Source organism: Falco biarmicus, chromosome 3, assembly GCF_023638135.1.
Source record: "Falco biarmicus isolate bFalBia1 chromosome 3, bFalBia1.pri, whole genome shotgun sequence".
Lineage (NCBI taxonomy): Eukaryota > Metazoa > Chordata > Aves > Falconiformes > Falconidae > Falco > Falco biarmicus.
This window is the reverse complement of record NC_079290.1, coordinates 68,683,648-68,703,873: the sequence shown is the minus strand read 5'-3', so window position 1 is coordinate 68,703,873 and position 20,226 is coordinate 68,683,648. Positions and strand designations below refer to the sequence as shown.

Below are 20,226 nucleotides of genomic sequence, written 5' to 3'. Positions count from 1 at the left end.
TTAATGGAAAGTCAGTGCAGCATACATTGGATCAATGAAAGCAAACAAAAAGAAAGCCCCCCAAAAAGTTTTAAAATCAGCATGGAATACCAATGATTTGTGATTGATTGTAGCAATTATTGCTGAGGGCTTTTCTCCTCACTCATGACCCAAACTAGTAAAGCACTGAGCACTCAACTAACACTTCATTTAATCCTTCCATATCTAACATCATCCACATTTGTTTCACCACGTTTCTGATTCTGGAATTATTTGCTAATATTTACGTCATTCTGTGTAGTAACCAAATTCTGTGTAACAAGCAAATAACTCTTTTGTGTACATTAAAAAAAAAAAAAAAGAAAGAAAATTCAGACAATGACTTGCAAGCAAATCAAAGCAGATTTACAGATGTTAATCATTTTAAGTTATTTGTCAAGAGTACACTCTTTCAGTGCACATTGTTGAGATGTTGGTAGTATCTCACAGGAAGAGAAAATCTAAAGTGTCCTCTAAATAATATACAGCCACAGAGAAAGAGGCCAAGAGGTGGTGGCATTTTGTAGGCAAGATACACTCTACTATGTGGTTACAATGAAATACAGCGCCCCCAGGGCTTGAAAGTCCTGTTATTTCAAATCTCCAACTAATTAAATAATTTGTTCATAACTGGGATACTACCACTGTGACATTTACTATTTGTGTTTATTTACAAATATTCACTTTTTATAATTTTATAGAAATAAAAGTTACAGAAAATTATTTATATATCAACAATGTATATTTCAAATGTTTATATAATATAAACATCTTATACAACACATATAAAATACAAAATATTTATGCTTCATGTTATATATGTTAAAAATTCACAACACATTATAATCAATATTTTCATATTCTTCTTCAAGTTGCATCTTACCCTTTACATTAATAATAAAAAAATAAATTAAGAGCTTTATATTTCTTAAGACTTCAACATAACTTCCCTAGATGATACACTAAGAGGTCTACTCTTAAAAGAGCTTCTCCTAACAGGAAAGCAATTTAAACATTCAGAGTATACGACAATCTCCACATTAAAATATCCTGAATTACTCCCATGCACTATATACCTTTATTTTTTATTACTTCTGTAAGGTTAATTTCTTTTTTTGGTTCATTTGAAAAGTTTTTTTGATTACTCTGATATCCCATTTTTTGGTGTTTCTCTCAGAATTTCAATACATTGATATCTGAATACTAATATTTCCTTTTATTATTTACATTTACCATATACTATTATGCATATATGTATTTTCTAGCAGAATTACATATTTTTGTCTTTCTAGATGGCTGTCGTGCCTTAAGCGCTTTCTTCTACTTCTGTACTTTAATATTTCAGCCTTGCTTTAAAAGTTTTATGTTAGGATATCCTATTTTTAGCACCAAATAGGCAATAATATGTCTTGTTCTTCATGAAGGATATTTTATCTATTAGTGTAATGAAATAATAGCTTGGACTAAGATTACCTTCTTTTCATCAGTGAACCTGACATCCTTGCAGAGGCAACGGTCTTTGTGAACACCAGCAGGGATCTGGCATGTGGCTACCAGCACAGTGCAAGAAATTTGCAAAGCATATGCCCGCCTGAGAGTGTTTTGAGGGCAGATGCAAGGTGGGCATTCAGGCTCAACAGAAAATTTCAAAAATTATGAGGGCTTCTGTATTGGCCAGTGTGGCCAAATGGTTCCCTGTCTTGGAAACCAGGATGCCACAGGGAGGAATGACAGGAAAGCAGATGCATGCCAACACCCTAACACAAGCAAAGAGATCCAAGTTGCTCAGGAGTTAAAGCTCACCCCATAAAGAATTAGTAGCCCTGTGACAAGCTTGGGTAGCTCTTCAGAAAGGAAATCCTCAGAGCAGTGGGCTGTGGGTAGAAAGGCATTAAGGAGAATGCAGGACCGTGACTACAAATACCATTGGTGCTATACACACAACATGAAAACCACTTGTGTGATGGCCCTGCACCTTATTGTCAGCTATCTGATGGAAAAATGGGACACAACATGACAGATATTATACCCCTACTGAACAGAGGGATGCTGCAGACTTTGGTCTAGGCAATATTTTCCTTTTCCTTTAAAATGATATTCTGAATGTTTTTTTTTTTCCTTAGTGAAATTCATGTATTTCAGTCTTATCTGAGGATATCATCAGCTTATAGATTATAACTAATATTAATAGTGGTGGGGTTTGCATGTTAGATGAAGTAATATTTGCATCAAAATATTTCAACACCTTCTTTCATGTCATTCAGAAGCAGTATACGCTGACTGTTCAGGGAAAGCAACTAAGGGACTATGAAAGAAGTCCCTAAGCTCTTCAACAGCAGCAGCAAAAGCTACATACTAGAAAAAAAGAATAAAATACTTTCATGACCTTAATTTTCTTTCTTTCTTTCTTTTTTTCTCTCTCTCTCTCTCTTTTTTTTTTTTTTTTTTTAATTCCCTTTCCTTTCTACTTCACTTGCTACCTGGAAAGAACCTATTCTACTGTGATGACCACCCAGATAAAGACACTGGTTATGGAAGTTCTCTAGTCATACAAACCCTTCTAATAGTAAACATTTATAAAAATAATCAAATTACTTAGGCTTTAGGTATTCTTAAAATGTAGATTATTTTTTCCTGAAACACAATAATACATAATCTACATAGGTTATAAAAATCTAGCTTTCTCCTTTACAAACAGAAAATCATTTATACTAGGTTTTTATTTCAAGCACACACTAAAATTATTATTCTTCACAAAAGAGGAAAGGGAGTGTCTGCCAATCTACATGACATGCTATTGAAAGACTGGCACTAATAGCTATGACAAGAGCAAACCTGTTTGAAGCAGAGCTGCTGCTGCCTTTTTTTTTTTTTTTTATAAGTATACCAGCCATCAAAAATAATGTTTTATCTGACTAGAAACCCAAGCAATATTCTGATACTGTAAAAGCTTCTATCTGATTTGCTTATATCTAGCAATGACAATTTTTCAATATTGTTACAAATTGCAACATGTAAAGTATTTTATTTAAACAGTGATAAAGATTAAGAACATAACAATTCCAAGAACAAAGTTCAATATGCTTGCAAACAAAACTATGCACCCATTCTTTGGAGGCTTTACTTAAGGTATGAAACAAGTTTGCATAGGTACTCAACTGACTTGTACTTCCATTATTTCATTGATAAATTGCATTCAATAATTTTATATTTCTGGAGAACTGAGAGAGTATAAGAATAAACAGGTTTTTATTAATTTATTTTTCCTATTTTTTTCAACTTTATATTTTCTATTAAAGAGAAAAAGCAAAAGAAAGGACAAGAGGAAAAAAAAAGAAATATTTAAAAGTAGAAAAGCAGTAGGATACTCTTATAATTGCTGTATTATCAGGTTATGTGTGTCCAATTCACATTCTGAATAAGTCTGCAGTTTCCACTTGGTAATACAGTTATACCTTGATAAAAATCACATAATAGATCACACCATAACTTTTAGCAATCAATTTTTTCTCTTAATAAATTGATAAATGTAGCTGTCAAGTGGGATAAAGATCACAATTTTATTTGGTATTAACTATTTGAACTTTCAGAATTCCATTCATGAATATTGCAACTGTTACAACCGATAGCATCACAATTGTGTCCCCTGTTGATGATGTAATCATGTTGTGGGTTGCTAGTCCAGCCTTGTTTTTCAGTTTCTTTAGCTTTTGCCAGAGAAACCTGTAGATCACAGCCTTTTGAAAAGTGCACTTTAAAAAGTTTGGAAAAATAATTTTCAATCATGCATAAAAGAGACACTGCAGTAAACTTTTCTCATTTTCACTGCTCTCTGGAAGGAACTAAACCATCCCCTAACTCTGTTCCCCTAATCTAAAAAAGAAAAGAGCAGGATGTGGGCCTGGCTTAATGAACAGATGATTAATAGTACTGTCTTTTCATCGATTGCAGATGTCAGGAGCCAAAAAAACCACTAAGGGAACTGCCAACCAAAAGAGCAGAAATTCATAAGGATTCTTCAAACACCTTAAATAAATAAATGCGCTGACATATTTTATACTAGAAGGAAACTTATTTAAGCAAGTGTATTTCTACCGAGGCACAGGTACTCCAGGCTCAAAGAGAGGAAGAATTTAGCGCCACGTATGGGAATGTCATCTCTATGAGAAAGAACACTTTGGGGGACTTACGTGTCTCCTCAACTATCCCTTTGCTATCACAACACCTAAGCACTTTAGATTCACAAACACAACCTTTACTGACAGGCTGTAGATTAACACGGTTTTAAGATTTAAGAGCAGAAAGGACTATTAGATAATAGTCTGGCTTCTGGTATATCAAAGACCCTTAAATACTACTTAATTAGTTTTGCAGTGAACCCAGCAACCTTGGGCCCTCCTGAAACCTATCTTGCAGAAACACATCCAGTCTTGTCAAGGCTCAAAGGAATGGAACAGGGATAATTTTTTCTGCTAGTTGTTGCTAGAGCAAAATCGACCTTATATTTAAGTGTTTGCACCTTCTCATTTCAATTTGTCTGACTCCGTTTTCAGTAACTGATTTTTCTTAGGCTTTTCTCAGCTAGATTAAGAGTAGTTCATGTCTGATATTTTCTCACTGTGAAACAACTCATACACTATAATCAAGTACCTATCTATCATTTTGGTCATGAATTATGTAACTCTTCATGAGCACTAAGCGTTCAATCACCATGTAGGCAGCCAACTGCCAAAACATGATCGTCACGATCTTTGTTCAGTGGATGCCCAACCCCAGAGGCACCTATAATTTTCACAGATGCAAAGACACACAAAGCTGTACTTCCAAGCATTCCCCACAACACATCTGTGCAGCGAGGGGAAGCTGCTCATGCTTTCAGTTGTCAGGATCTTTAGGAGTAAGTGATCCTCCACCCCTGCTCACAGTGCCCAGGGTGTCAGACTCTCAGAGCACACTGGCTTAAGTTGAGTGCTTTGCAAGCATAGCATTACTTTCAAAGAAAAAACAGAGTACAACGAATTGATCTGCCTTCCCTGATTTTTTTTTTTATTTTAAAAAGAAAAGACTTCCAAGAAAGGTTTTGTATGACTGCTGATTCTAAAGTAAAACATCTCCAAATCTTCTTTCAGTACCTTAAGCAGTTCCCTAACCTCATAGCTGACTGTTGTGAAGCATTTTCAAGCAAAAGCTTTGTGACTCACACTATGTAAGCATTGCACCTCTTTTGCACATGAGGAAACTCAGACCGAGAGCAAGCCCACTATCAGTCGCTCAGCGAAAAACTGTGTTATTCTGGTTTCCTAGAGCAGCATTCATTCTTGCAGATCATGATCACTTGTAAAAGTGCAGCACAGAAAGAACAATACAGAAAAAACCTCCCAATGTAATTCCTTAACTTTCAATATGATCACAAAACCAATAATGAGCAAACTGCTACTCTTCTCTCTGAAGAGGCTTTTTACTTACAGCCAGTTTAGTATCGACAGAAGACTACTATGCACACAGTGAGATACCATGGTCTCTGCAGCTACTGGAATAATGGAGACATCAAGCCATAGATATTAATGCTCTCTGGATATACATAATGCATCATAATAGTATCACAATGCTTATAAAACAAGAACTTCTAAATGATGAACATTATCACTACCAAGTGATGCTGCTCCAAAGCAGACAAAGCTTTGAGAAAGCCAGCTGGAATACTGATCCCCTACAAGTTCTACCACAGGTACGGGCCCTTCCCTTGTCCCACTTGTCAAAGTATTTAGGCTCAGTCAAATGGAAGGAAAAACATATCCAAGACTCTTGGAAACATAATGCATACAAGAATCAGTCCAAAGATTTTTTCACCTTACTTTGCTACTTGCCATACAGACAAACCCACAGTAAACAATTCAGAAAAAATTCCTTTATCAAATAATCACATTTAAAAAAAAAATCACTAGAATTATAGTCATCAACATGATATGAAAATTTACTCATATTAATTTCCCATTTGTAATGACAAATTTTCAGATTTGTGCATTGATAACAAGAATAATATGAATAGCTTCCATTGGAACCGAATTGCCATGACTAAAATATTAACTGCATGATTTCTGAGCTTGCTAGTAAGCCCACTTCTGTTCTAGAACAGGTATAAAATCAATTGGTATCTTAAATATGACTTTTTTTTTAGAAAAAATTAGTATTGTGGATAATCAACAATCACTGGATTTATGGCTTTTTTTCCAACAAAATTTCCATTTCAACATGGACCTTGAGAAAATGGGTCAGAGAATATCAAGAAACAGGCATATATCTCTTACAGAACAACACAAAATGCCATTTCAAAAACAGATTTGATGTTTTATTTAAAAATTAGAGGTTAAATGCATAAATTGGTATTGGAAGTATAATCTAGTAAATCCGTAATTTTATGTGCAGATGCATGTATCTCTGTTGCTTTGTGTGCATTGAAGGCCTGCTGCTCAAATGCAGAAAATTTTAAAAGTTAAACCAAAAAGCATTCTCTAGATTGTTATTGTTTTAAAATATATAATGGTACTACATAAGGTTTATAAGGAATATAGTTGTATAGTTACATATCTCCCTCTATGACAGTCTATAGCAAAAAGAGGAAAGGAAGTCTGAAGACCTGGATTTTTTTGGCATTCCCATATATCAGTTCCTCACACTATACAGGATTTCAAAGATGGAGAACAGAAAGTGATATCACCTATCAATTACAGTATCATCCTTACTCATGTACAAGCTAACTTGCTCTGCTTTCCACCTTTCACAGCCTCTCCCTTAGAAAGGCAGCTTCTTCAAGCTCTTTACTGTCACTGACCCCATAAAGCTGTACAGTAGTTGCTAAAGAAAGTTAAGCAGAAATTAGTATTAAAGCATTAACTTTGAATTATAAATCCAACCAATAAACTTAATTTCATAAACAAGAAACAGATTTGATTTTTACTTCCAGCCACATCCTAAAGGTACCGCACAGCTCCATTCTTCGTGGGCTGTGGCGAGGCAGTTTCTAACTGGTCCTGCAAAGCGGTTTGAGTCGGCATCCCTCTCTTTGCCAGTGATGAGACTCTATTTCTATTCTGCTCAGAGAAGTGAAGAGGCTGGCTTTCCCATTACAAAGCAGTATTAGAACACAAAAGACAGACAAATACGTTTAAGTTAAAAAAAATCAATCTTGTGTGACACCTTCATACTCCTATCAGCCTAAAGGGTTCTATGTCATGTTGTGGATTCTCTGTGGGTGCAGCCAATGACCAATAAGTCATCAGTAACCACGAATCAGACATAGAACAAATCTTATTTTGATAAGGAATGTTAGTGAGGGCACAAGAGTGATCCCGTCGTTCCTCAAAATCTTCTCTAAAACCTTTAACTCTCAGATGTCCAGCAGTCAGAAATGGATTGAAATCAAGAAATGAAAACCCCTTTAATTTAACTCTGATGTGAATGCACAACTATTGCCCAGATCCTGCTTTAACAGTGTTTCTTCCTGAAAGGAAAATACAGTATCACCCTTTTAGCAATGGGATTATGCAAACAATCTTTTAACACTTTTGTTGTATACCAACTCTAGGCTAGCCTGGCAATAATTAGGTGACAACCTGTTCTTGCGAGTAGTAATATGTTTGTACATACAGTACCCTGTTCAGTGCAAGGGCATTTCTACAACACAAGAATGAATGTACAGAAAATAGGTATTGTTAGCATACAATGCATTGATGACAGTTTTCCTATGTTGCCCAGACCAAGCAAGTTGAATAGTTTTAACCACAGCACGCCACAGTGAGCAATTAATTTACCTAGATATAGTCTTGAACATGAAAACTTACACAGAATTTGTAATTTTAGATAAACATTAGTGATTCTACCAGTGCTACAGCTATCTGTGTTATGTCTGTATATCTGTCTACTGAAATCATTTTAATTTTTCATATTATTTTAAGTGGGATTATTGTAGTAAAAAATCCAACAGTGTCTGGATTTAAGCTCTGAGTTGAATACTCATTCACTTCCGTGAGAAGTACAGTGAAATGTGATCAGTTTTCTGACCTATTTTGAAACTGGTATTCCGCCAACTGGCATTTTGTTTGCACATCCAGATATTATCCACCATATGCTGACATGACATGATGATTGGTTCCAAAATGAAGTGGAATACTTGGCAAATAGAAATATATGGTACAAATAATCCACTGCCTCTAGTCAGGAAAGCAAGCGGTCATTTTGAGAAGACTGAGAGGTTTTAAAATAACTTGAGTGTATGTGCTGCACAGAGCTGAATGAAAGCTCTCTGGGTTGTGTTTTTTTATAGATATGAAGGTCTCAAAAATTATTACATCAATTCCTTACAAAAGAAAATTCAAATCTGACACAGCAGTACTAATAGTAGTACTTCAATGGAAGATTAATTTGCATCTTAGGGAGAATTTGGCCCCCATAGCTTCTTACTCCTCTGGATTCCCCAACTCTTTCTTCTCGCCATCTGTTCTTTTTTCCCACTGCTCTGACTTGTCTTCCCGCCCAGTGATGTCTAAGTTATCTGCCTTAAATGTGAGTTAAGACCACATTTAATTCAAGCTCCAGCCTAATTTTGTATTTTTTCTCCTAACCTCTTGCCATTGAATTTACTGTTCTTCTAACTTGATGCTCCCATTAAAATTCTGCCTTCTACTGTGACTTGTAGAATCTCTAATAAAAAACCAAAACCAATCAACCAAACAAAAATCTTGTTCCTAAACAAGCTTTTTTGTAATGAAATCTAAGAATTTTTAAATTGGTACATTAATTTACCACTGTATTTCCTAAGGAATTTTGGTTTTCTGTTCATGGGCGAATAGAGTGGGTAGAGAGATTTAAAACAAATGTTAAAAAAATATTTCCCTAAGAAAGTTCAACTAGATTTCAAAGTGAGGCGTCTAAATAGCACACATTTCTGATGTTTAGGTATTGAACTGAAAGCTTTGCTTGTGAAACATGAATGGATTTCAGTGCTTAATGAATAACCTTCATCCCTTGTGCAAACCTGAAGAGAACTAAGCCCATTTTAAAATCATGTTCTTCTTCAGAATAAATGATAACGTAAAAGCTAGCTTTCTTACCACAATCCCTTAAGCATGCTCATATAGAATAGAGAAGAATTTGTAAGCAAAGGGAAGAATGACCTTACCTGCATGCAAGTATGCCAGATCAGGATTTTCGATGTCTGGGTGTAGTTCTTTCAAGTGGTTACGAAACTCCACTGGGATATTGGTTCCATAGTGACATTTAGGACAGTTATACATTTTCACTCCTTCATGCTTTCCTGTATGCAAGATATGTTTACGGATATTTTCAGCACAGTTAGACCTAAAAAGCAATGAAAAAAGGAAATAAGTTATATAGGAATTTATTCCCTACTGGTTGTTCAAATAAAACCTAGTGTTACAACAGAAAATGAGTAGTCATTACTCATTTTTCACTATCTGCCCAATTTTTGCATCCTCTTAGGTTTTGCATAAATGTTGTCCTTTGCATGAAGGCTCCCAAAGCTCTTTCAGCTTAACTGAGCAATACATCTGAACCAGAAGCACTTAAAAATGAACAATTTTTTACATTTGCAGAAGTATTATTTTTGTTTTTCTTGATGGTAGTCAGTGATGGACAGAAATTAAGTAAAAGTCTTTAACTTTGCAAAACTGAAATGCCCAGATGCCAATAACTTTCCTAATGGAGCTCTCACGAACTTTTCCTGCACAGTTCCTAGATTCCATAGGAGTTGCTGTGAATGATTTTTGTAAGATATTTCATCAACTCTCATCTCACCATATGAAATGTTCCTAGAAGACAGAACTGAGTTCTTCAAGTTCATACCTTTTAAAAAATACACACAAATTCTGATTCGTATCTTAAACTCAGCTTTTGTGGAAGCAGTGGAGTTTCCATGCATAAAGGTCAGCACACGTGTAATACTAGTTTTATACATTTCAAATATTTTTTTCTAATGATATTTCTGAAAAAAGTGACTAGAAAAAATTTCACGTCTTTTATCCGCAGATCCATGATATGACAGTGATTTTGAATTTCTAGGCTTTAAAATTTTGCAGTCTCATTCCAAAATTATTTTGCATTGGAATGTCCTAGTTATTCAGTCTGTGATGAATCCCATATAAAATATACTGCTTCTTTATTTATTTCAATCAGAAATAGGTGTTACATTTATTCTTGAATCAAAACAGCCTGTGTACACATTTTTTTAGACATTCTTAGTACTGTACATTATTATCAAGCTAAGAACAGTAACTCAGTTTAACTGAAGAAAAGTGCAAACACTCAAGCAAACTGTATAAATACATACTTCTTCACAATTATTCAAATAAGAAAATAGCAGTATTTTGAGCAACTGATTGTTTACCTGTCACTGTTAGAAACACCACAGTAACAGGCACCTAAAAAAAGGATCCCCAAAATAAACTGGAAGTAGCAGCTTGAAGTTCTGTTGGAATGCTTGTCTCTCCCTTGGAGATGGTCATAGTAAAGCTGATATCTGCCTTACGGTGCTGCCAAAGCTCACCCTCTGTCATGTCCATCTGCTATATACCAGTATAATGATCAGACTCCTGAGAATGTCAGAGAAGACACTTCTGTTCACTGAAAAATATGGGAAATATTGGTCCTCAGCATCTTTCAGGATTCAGCCCTACAAAAATTACAACGCTCATAAATGTAAAATGAAACATGTGTTTTATTTAAAAAAAAAAAAAAAAAAAAGATAGTGTACACTGCAATGAAAGCAGGAGACAATCTGGTAACCTTCTACCACGGGTTATACTTTAAAAGGCAGTAGATTAAAGCAGAGCATACAAATCTGAAATAAAGTATCTGTGTCCTTTTAGCTCAGCTCTCATACTATGTTAAGGAAAGATATAAAACTTTTTTACTTTGAAATATTTCTGTGAAATATATAAAGGATCTGTGGAAACCTATGTAAGAGTTGTGAAGAAAACCCAGCCTGTTCAAGTCATAAAAGGCCAGTTCTATCTTCTTTGATTTGTGAATTTCTTCCAACCACTTTAAACGGAGCAATCCTAAAGTCTCATTTGTTCAGTTGTCAGTAAAAATCTGTGACTAAACACACCAACATAGTATAGTAGCTGTAAGAGTTTTATAAAAATATATTTTCCCATGTGATGAGGCCAGAAAGGCTTAATCAGAAATGAGGAATATGAGAATTACAAGGTATTACAAATTGCCTCTCATATGAGGCTGCAGTGCAGGCATTGCAATCATGAAGTAAACCATGAAGGTAACAACTGGCAAATCCAAGCACTTTTGAAGCCAAGTAACACCTTTAAATATGACTCAACAAAAGTATACTGCATAGAAAATGTTTTTTAATTATTCAGTGTGCTTTGAATGTCTGTTTCATTAGGAATCTTCTCCTGAGTACTGTACAAATATGTTACTATATGTCTGACATACCCTCCCCCAAATTCTATGTATGTGTGTGTTCTTAGATCATTTCATCTCCTATGAGTAAACACAAAAGTCTGTGATTTTAAACAGCACTGTATTTTCATTAAAGCTACGTCATGATAAACATCTAACTAAAATATAGTGTTGCAACAGTGATGATAGTTAAGACTTTGACAGGCTTTGTGTTATAAAATTCACTTCCAGGAGTTCATAAACTTTGAGATAAAGATTCCCTTTGTTCTGAAATTTAGCAACTTAAGAGCCCAGCCCAAAATAAATTGCTTGAGTAAAGTCCTTCTGTTTTTGAGTTCCACTCTGAATTACAGCCACAAACAAATAAATGCAGCTTTTAGGATGCTAGCCTGTGTTCCAGTAAGGGTAAACCAGAGGTTTCTAAGTCACATTTCTATTATAATTTCTTAATGTAGGCATGCTTTCATCCTTATGAACCATCTTCCATTTTAAAAATCAAATGTATATATTTCTGGCAATTTTTCCATGCTCTGCAGTATCAAGATGGGAAATTAGAGGGACTTAATTAGTCTAAAGCTATAGTTTATGGGTTTATATTCAATGCTGACGCAGAGAAAAACATCAGAAATTTTGGTTTTATTTCATGTCTTGAAGTGAGACTTCTTATCAGATGTGAAGAAAGCTTTGAGACTTCATACTAACCCCACAACAATTCTGTTAAAGGGAAGTGGAGGGCCTGCATAGTGTTTTCAGTGTCCTGTCAGTGCTATATATGGTGAAAGAGGAGATGGGGATGTTACTAAGGCACGTTGCAGACGAACAGGAAATGTGAGGGGCTGAAAAGCTCAGCCAATACTTCCCATGCAGCAGGCCTGTACGACTCCCTCCATCAAAGACTGATATACTGGGAAGGAGTGTAGGCCTGCTTTCCACTGCACACATACAGGAGAGCTGCCACATTTCTGTAAAGGACAATGCTGTGAAGTAAGGGAGACAGATGGCAAGTTTCTCCTGAGAAATGCAGCTACTGCTTAAGACAAAAGGAAAACCTCTTTTGGCTAAGATAAAAAAGGGCTTTTGTCTCTATGTTCATCGCACAGTGATGCATTCACACTGCTGTTCTAACTGCACATTTCATGTTGCCATTAGAAGCCATCCCTACCAACCAATTACCTGTCTTTTGCTGCTCTCAGTAAAATAAAGGTTGCTGCAATTTCAAATATCATAAACTGTAAATGACTTGTCAATTATAAAATTGTATTTTAGTCACAGAGTCACAGGATTGAGGTTGGAAGGCACCTCTGGAGGTTGTCCGGTACAACACCACTGCTCAAGCAGGACCGCCCAGGGCCAGTTGCCCCAGACCGTTTTTCTGCCACTTATGAATATCTTCAAGGATGGAGACTCTCCAGCTCCTTCAGTAACTTGTGCCAGTGCTCAGTCACAGTGGAAAGATGTTTCCTGATGTTCAGAGTATTTCACTTTGTGCCCACTGCCTCCTGTCCTGTCACTGGGCATCACTGAAGAAGAGCCTGGCTCTGTCTTCTTTACACCTTCCCTTCAGATATTTGTGCACATTGATGAAATTCCCCCTAAGTCTTTTCTCCAGGCTGAACAGTCCCAGTCCTCTCAGCCTCTCCTGATTTAAGAGAGATGCTCCAGCACCTTGACCACCTTAGTGCCCCTTTGCTGGACTCATCTTAAGTATGTCCGTGTCTCTCTTGTACTGAGGAGACCAGAACTGGACAGTGCTCCAGGTGTGAACTCACTAGTGCTGAGTCGAGGGGAAAGATCACCTCCCTTGACCTACTGGCAGCAACCCTCCAAATGCAGCCCAGGATGCAGTTAGCTTTCTTTGCTGCAAGGGCGTTGGCAGTCCTTGCCCAACTTGACTTCTACCAGGAATCCAGGTCCTTTTCTGCAAAGCTGCTTTCCAGCTGCTCAGCCCCCAGCATATAGTGGTGCATGGGGTTGTTCCGCCCCATGTGGAGGACTTGGCACTTCCCCCTTGTTGAACTATATGAGGCTCCTGTCAGTCCATTTCCCCAGCCTGTTGAGGTCCCTCTGGATGGCAGCACAGCCCTCTGGTGTATCAGCCACCTCTCCCAGTTTTGTGTCATGCAAACTTGCTGAGGGTTCACTCTGCACCATAATCCAGATCATTAATGAAGATGTTGAAAAGGGCTGGACCCGATATTGACCCCTGTCCTCCAGCTAGACTTCATGCCACTGATCATTACTCTCTGAGCCGAGATGTTTCACACAAACAATGTAATCAAAGGAGATTTATGTTACTCTTGATGTCTTTGTCACTATAGAAGCAAATCTCAGAATACCGATACCTATCTAGATAGGAACATGATACCACAGCAAAAAAAGCTGGGTAGGTGAATAATACTCAGCTTCCAATGGACATCTCCAGGGGCACTCTACCACAATGTGGCCTAAAGCAAACTCCCCTATGCCAAGGGTGAGAACAAAAGAGATTACTCAAGTTTTCAGTGGTGGCTGTGCTTGAACAGGCACCATTCATAGAGTGGCAAGGAAGCCCAGTGCCACATGCCACAACCCTCTACACTCTCATCTGCTTCTTAGCAGCATTGATCTGGTTTGCTGGGAGAGTGGAATAAAGTGGAAGGTTAGGAGTAGTGTAAAATGCCCAGACATTTTGGCAGCATGAGAAACCATTGCCTTTGTTTACTTTGCCTTCCCTCTCCCATTGCGTCTCTCCTATCCTTATATACATCAGTTCTGTTACCAAAAAACTGGGTATTGTACTAAGAGCAAGAAACGGAGTGCCTGGTCTACCGAACAATGGGAAAATACACGCTCCTAGTGGATGGGGCATAAGTTCTCATAACTGTCTTCCTCCCTAAGGCAGAAAATATTGTTCCTCTAGCCCCTAAACCAGTATAACTCTGCCCCTACGAAGACATTTTCTCAGTTGCATTGGCAAGCTATAGTGTGCCACTGACCAGATTCCTCAGCAAAACTGCATCTGCCCCACCGAAAACAGCAGCACTGTTGGGGGTTCTGGGATGGCAGAGCACAGATGTGCACTTTGCAGGAGGCAGAGGTGGGAGTTCAAAGTCAGCAGCAGGGAAACACAGGTGGAACAATGAGCTTTGGAGCAAATTTGTGCCAAGTGGGGAATCGTCAGCCTGAAGGTCCCCACAGTGAGTGCTGTCTGTGGTCATTATTCCCCCATCATCTCTTCTCTCCCATCTTGCAGGGTTTACCCAGCCAGCTAGTCTCACCAGCCAGCATTACAAGCTGTAAGAGGGCAGGGATTTGGGCATCCCTTCCCCACACAGAGGGGCTCAGCCCCAGCCTTGCAGCTGGATGCAGAGGGTCACACCACGTCCTTCTCCCAGCCAGCAGCTCTGGTTTAAGCAGCCCATGTAAACAGCTGAATTCAGCAGCTAACCGCAGAGCTGTGACTGCCTAATGCCAGAGATATTTGCTGTCCTCATCTTTTATGTGGCATTTTGGATAAAAATCATGAAGTAAGAGAAATTCATAAAACATCTTCTGTTAATTCTAAATTTGCCTGTCCAAGATAGGAAGGCTTCTATATTTTCTAAGGGTTTTGTACATGAGTATACATTAGCATTGTATTCAACAGCTAAATGAAATATAGCAGGAAGCAACCTATTTTTATTAAGATGTTTTACTAATAGGGAAATTAGAACACTTCCATTACGCAGTGCCTGACATTTTCAGAAAGATGCTTACTGCAAGACATGGAAATGGAAGGTTTCAGAGGTGCAAATGAGGCAAAATGTTAATTATCTAGCACACTAAGTTTTAAAAATTTTAGCATCTTGTAGGGCTCTTATTTGCACAAAATAAACCTTTTTCAAAAGGTTTTCTATAGGACATTAGCTACAAACAACCCCTTTCTGCAGAGAAATGCATACAACCCAAAGGACTTAGGGCAGCTCCATGGATGTCACTATTTACAAGATAAAACCACACACAGCTGAGTGATTGAAAAAATGTCTGTTTTCCCCCTGTTCGTCAGTATGAATCAAGTTCACACTCATATGGAGAGCACTTTGATTGTCTTCTGCTGTTTATACCCCACTATGCAGCCTGCAGGAAGTACACAGAAATTGCAGTATTTTGATTGTAAAATAGCAAAGTCCACAGATTCTTTCTTCCAGAAATAAAAGCAGCTATGATGAAAGCAAATTTCTCATGAAAGAAATATGTATCATCATAGATTCTTAACCTCAGTTATTCACCAAAAATTTGCAGGTGTTTTTAAAGAAAATGCCATCTAACTGGGAAAACTGTCTTTAAATCAAAACTGCAATAATGTAATTAACACTAGAAAAGGAGAGCCATAGATTTTTAGAAACGTAAAGTCATGGAACATTTAGCTTGACTTCATGGATAGTAGTTCATAAAAAGTTTGTCCAGTGATTCTTTCCTCAAACCCTAACTCTTTCTGGTACTAAAACATGATTTTCAGAGACACGCTGAAATCTGATGGAAAGCAATGGAGAATCCATTGAAATAATAGGTAAATCATATTTGATGACTCTCACTTTTACAAACTGTCATATTTCTTATACTTCTGCATCCAGTTAACAGACAGTGTTACCTTTCCAACACGTTTTCCTCAGCTGAAGAACCCTCTGCTATCTGGACCTCTAGTGGGTGAGCTACAGAGACCTAGTTCCTTTCACATCACTTTGGGAAATCATTAGATTCTTCCTAACATCTTTTAAATTGTAAATATTGCCTTAAGCTTTGAATACTAGAACACCAGTGCCGCATACATGGATGCCACGACTTGCCCTGTGCTCAGCATTTTCCATCCAGTTCCATCCAGGAGTTCTGGGAGTTCTGGATACTCCTCAAAGCGCCAAGAGCTCCTGTTCACTCATTTAAATGCAGGGACCTTTCATGTTTGGTTTTTTTTTCAATGTTACTGCTTCCCAAAATGCAACCCTTCTAGCCTGCCTTTATTTCTTACTTGAATTAAAAGTATGAAAACTACCATTCAGTAGACTGATGGTAAACAACCTAATGGGCAATATTTTCTTGACAGGAAAGAAACAAATACCTCAATCTATGATAATTACATTATACAAACAGGCTTATTCAATCAAAACCTTCACAATGACAGTCACTTTGCCCAACTTCTACCAAGCAAAAAACCAGACAAACCAACCAACCAAGCAAGAATTCTTCCCAGCATACTCAAGATTTATCTACATTTCTGTTTTTAAAGTAAACTGATTGCCAGTTAATGCAAGCTAGCTACAACACTATACACATTCTGCATATACCACCAGCACTCAGTTCAGACCACAAGTTTAAAAATTTAAGCACTGGCTTACCTCCTCAGTGCTACAGGTCAATACAGTATTGCACAAGACATAATAAAAAATAGAAAAATATCATGGAGAAAAATATATTCTGAAATGTGTTGAAACTAACATTATAAACCAGTAAGCATTATTATACATCAACACACATATGTAACATATGCATGTGCATATCTCTCTCTATATATATAGATATATGAGAAATGTAGTAAATTTTCTCAGTCTTCTTTATTACTAGCACCTGGGTTATTTTTTCCTTGCTCTTTTCCTCTAAAAGCAAAAATCCTACTTTTTATTTAGGTTTTAAATGACTGGGGGAATAATCACATGAATACAAGTGCTAGCACTCTGCGTCCGACCTCAATTATCAAGTAACTTATGATACTACTGCCAGAATTAGCAGCATACAGCTCCATGGGAACTCAGGAGGTCAACTACAACACACCCAGTGCCAGCTCAGTTCTGCCTATGTCACTGCTGGCAAACATCTCTCTGTCCTGTTCCTAAAGACCTCTGGTGGACAGTGGCAATGAGCTGCAGGGGGACAGCATCATCTTTACCACTATAGCTGTTTCTGCAGTGAACATTTGCCCACAGCTGATGCTTTCCAACCACACCAAGCTGACTGAAACACACATCCACAGTGTCATAAAAATGCATGCCTGACAATCTGGTGGCCACATGTATTGCCACATTTTACACATACTACCATGTATTGCATGTATTGCCACTCAGAAAATATGAAGTCGCCCATAAAAGAATACACTGCATTTACATGTTTTAATGAGATTTTATGATATAGTCAGTTTCACAAAGAAAATAACAAAAATGTATTTGGGACTTATTCTGACAGTATTATAGTAACACCCAGGGATAATAATCGTAATGTTTCCTGCTTTTCTACATTTTTAGCTTTGCATTTTTTTCTTTAATGATCTATTTGTTATGACATACAGTATGTGTGACAGATGTCCAGTGCTGGCTGCTAAAAAGTAGCAGAGCCCTGTAGGGAAGCAGCAAAAACTTGTGCGTCAGCACTGAAAATGATGGAAGACTGATAATTACTACTTGTGTCTCTGCTCCATTCAGCAGACTAGCATGCTGAAATTGTAATCTGGACTATTACATTTACAATGCATTGGAATAAAAATTCCCAATTTCAAACAATTTATCATTACAAATACGTGTGAAACGAGTTGATTACAATAGCCAAAATTCATGCTTCTAAAGACAAATTCAGGGTAACTGGAAATTCTGAAGGGAAATAAGAAGTGATGTACTCTAGTCTTGTTTATATCTGAGGAATCTGTGAAGCTGGTTACAACCCTGCACAGTGAACAACAACCAAAGTATAAAACCAGTGAACCATCTAGATAGACTCATGAATTTTCAGTCAGAATATTTTTCTCAAACAAACAAACAAAAAAGTTTAGTTCACAACATAAAAAAACGTGATTTTTACAGAAAAAAAATAAAAATCTGATTCCAAGGAACTAATGGCTTCCTGCCTTTAATGCTTCCATTAATCCTGCTTTCTACAGGAAGAGAAAGAAATAAAGAGGAAATTTTTAGACAGAAACCTGCAAATTATTTCCAAACTAGTAGACTTGGGAGGAGCAGGTGGATAGGGTACAGAAAGGCAGGGAGATGTGCCTTAGCTCTCTACCTGTGCTGTGGTCCCCACTACCCCTGGAGATGTGCAGAGCTGGGCTGCTCAGCTTCTGAGTCTGCCCAGGTAGCTCTTTGGAGAGAGCCTCAGTTACTCCTTCTACTGACTACAGAAGAAAAAAAAATCAAACACCCCCCCCCCCCCCCCCCCCCCCTTTTTCGCAGGACTGACTTGCTACTCAAAACTCTCCATAACATTTGCTTGAACTCCTGGCTTCCACTTCCCTTGCAGGCAGTGGGCTCTGTAATAGCCTGGCTCAAGGGCCCTGTGGAATCACATGCCTGCAGCATGAGGGATGCAGAGGTCTGCTGTGCATAGTGCACTGCTGCACCGTGTCAGCCAAGGTTTAAGTGGCAGAAATAGCAGGTGGAGTTCATCTATTTCACGGTAACTGAGAATAATCACTCCATTGTTCATGGGCTTCCTCCCTCCCCCTTTCCTTTCGTGTTGGAGCAGATGGCATAAAAGAGAAGTTGGTCTGAGAAACAGCATCTCTGCAGTGGTGTAAGGATGGAGACTGGGCTTTAAGTACCATAGGCCCTGATTTAGCAAGGTACTTACGTACTTGTGCAGCTTAAGTACAAGCAGCCCCATTGACTTCAAAAGAATGACTCACAAGCTTAAATTTATGTACATGATCAAATACCTTGCTGAAATGAGGCCATGGAAAGCATCCATTTTTTAAAAAAAGCTAGGGTGAATTTAATTGAAGACACACATTTCCTTTCAACATCATTTTTTCCCCCTATTGTACTTCTTTTAATGACCACATAAAGTAACCAAACAATTCTGTAGAGTCTGTTTGTATATCCTTGGGAACCCATAAAGTATTTTCACAAATATAAAAGTGCAGATGGAGCCTAAGAAAGGGTGTGGAGTCTATAGGCTGTGTAAGATGAAACTGGACTCCTAATGTTGCTGGAGTCAGAAATGATAGCAACAGACCCTAAAGGCTGCCTGTCAATCTCAGATGCAGATGATACTTCTTCCAACTGGCCTTTGTGTCAGTTCCTTCAGCCATTTTAGTGACAACACAGCTCCCTAGAGGGCAGATCCTGTTGCTTTGCAGCCTGGATTTATACCCAGGGCACAGTGGTCTGTACGATCGCTGCTCAGAGTAGTTTTTTTTAATGTTAATACACTGCCCTATCCCAGCCCCACCCCCCCACACAAAAAGAGCTGGCCATTTTCTTCCTCATTTCAAATGTTCCAATTTATCAATGCAATAAGCATTAATTGTCTGAAAGATTCACTTTTGTTATGCATGCCGAAAGTACATATAAAAACCCTGCTAATAAAATTTGCAGATGACACTGTAATTGGTAGCATGATTAATAATGATGACACTGCAGTCATACAGAGCAGTTGCACAAGCTAGGCCTGTTCAATCAAAACATATTAGGTCTCCCACCTTTGCACAACACATGCAAGAAACTTCCAGAATGCAAGAACACAGTGAAGAACTGTGACACTGAAAATGACTTAGGGATTAGTGACCAGCTGTTTAATGTGAGCTTCCAGTGTGATGCTATAAGCAGAAAGGTCCCATGTCATCTTTAGATGTATAAGCAAGGAAGTAGCAAGCAACTGTAAAGATGTAATGTGACACTGGAGAAACTAATTCTAGAATATCTACTTCCTGTATTACTGCCTACATTTAAAAAAGTAAACAAACATCCACAAAATTATTACAAATAGAAATATAAGCTGGGGGGGAGACAACGACGGGGGACAGGACGGGATACAGGGCAGGGACCAAACCAC

The 20,226-nt window shown here is 37.7% G+C and overlaps 1 protein-coding gene across 1 annotated transcript in view; it reads right to left on the bottom strand.

The window, feature by feature from the left end:
* Positions 1 to 20,226, bottom strand: part of ZNF407 (zinc finger protein 407) — a 344,394-nt gene that overhangs the window by 91,068 nt on the left and 233,100 nt on the right. The window contains exon 8 of the mRNA XM_056330335.1: positions 9,197 to 9,375. Coding sequence (XP_056186310.1) covers positions 9,197 to 9,375 — 179 coding nt within the window. The remainder of the gene's footprint in view (positions 1 to 9,196; positions 9,376 to 20,226) is intronic.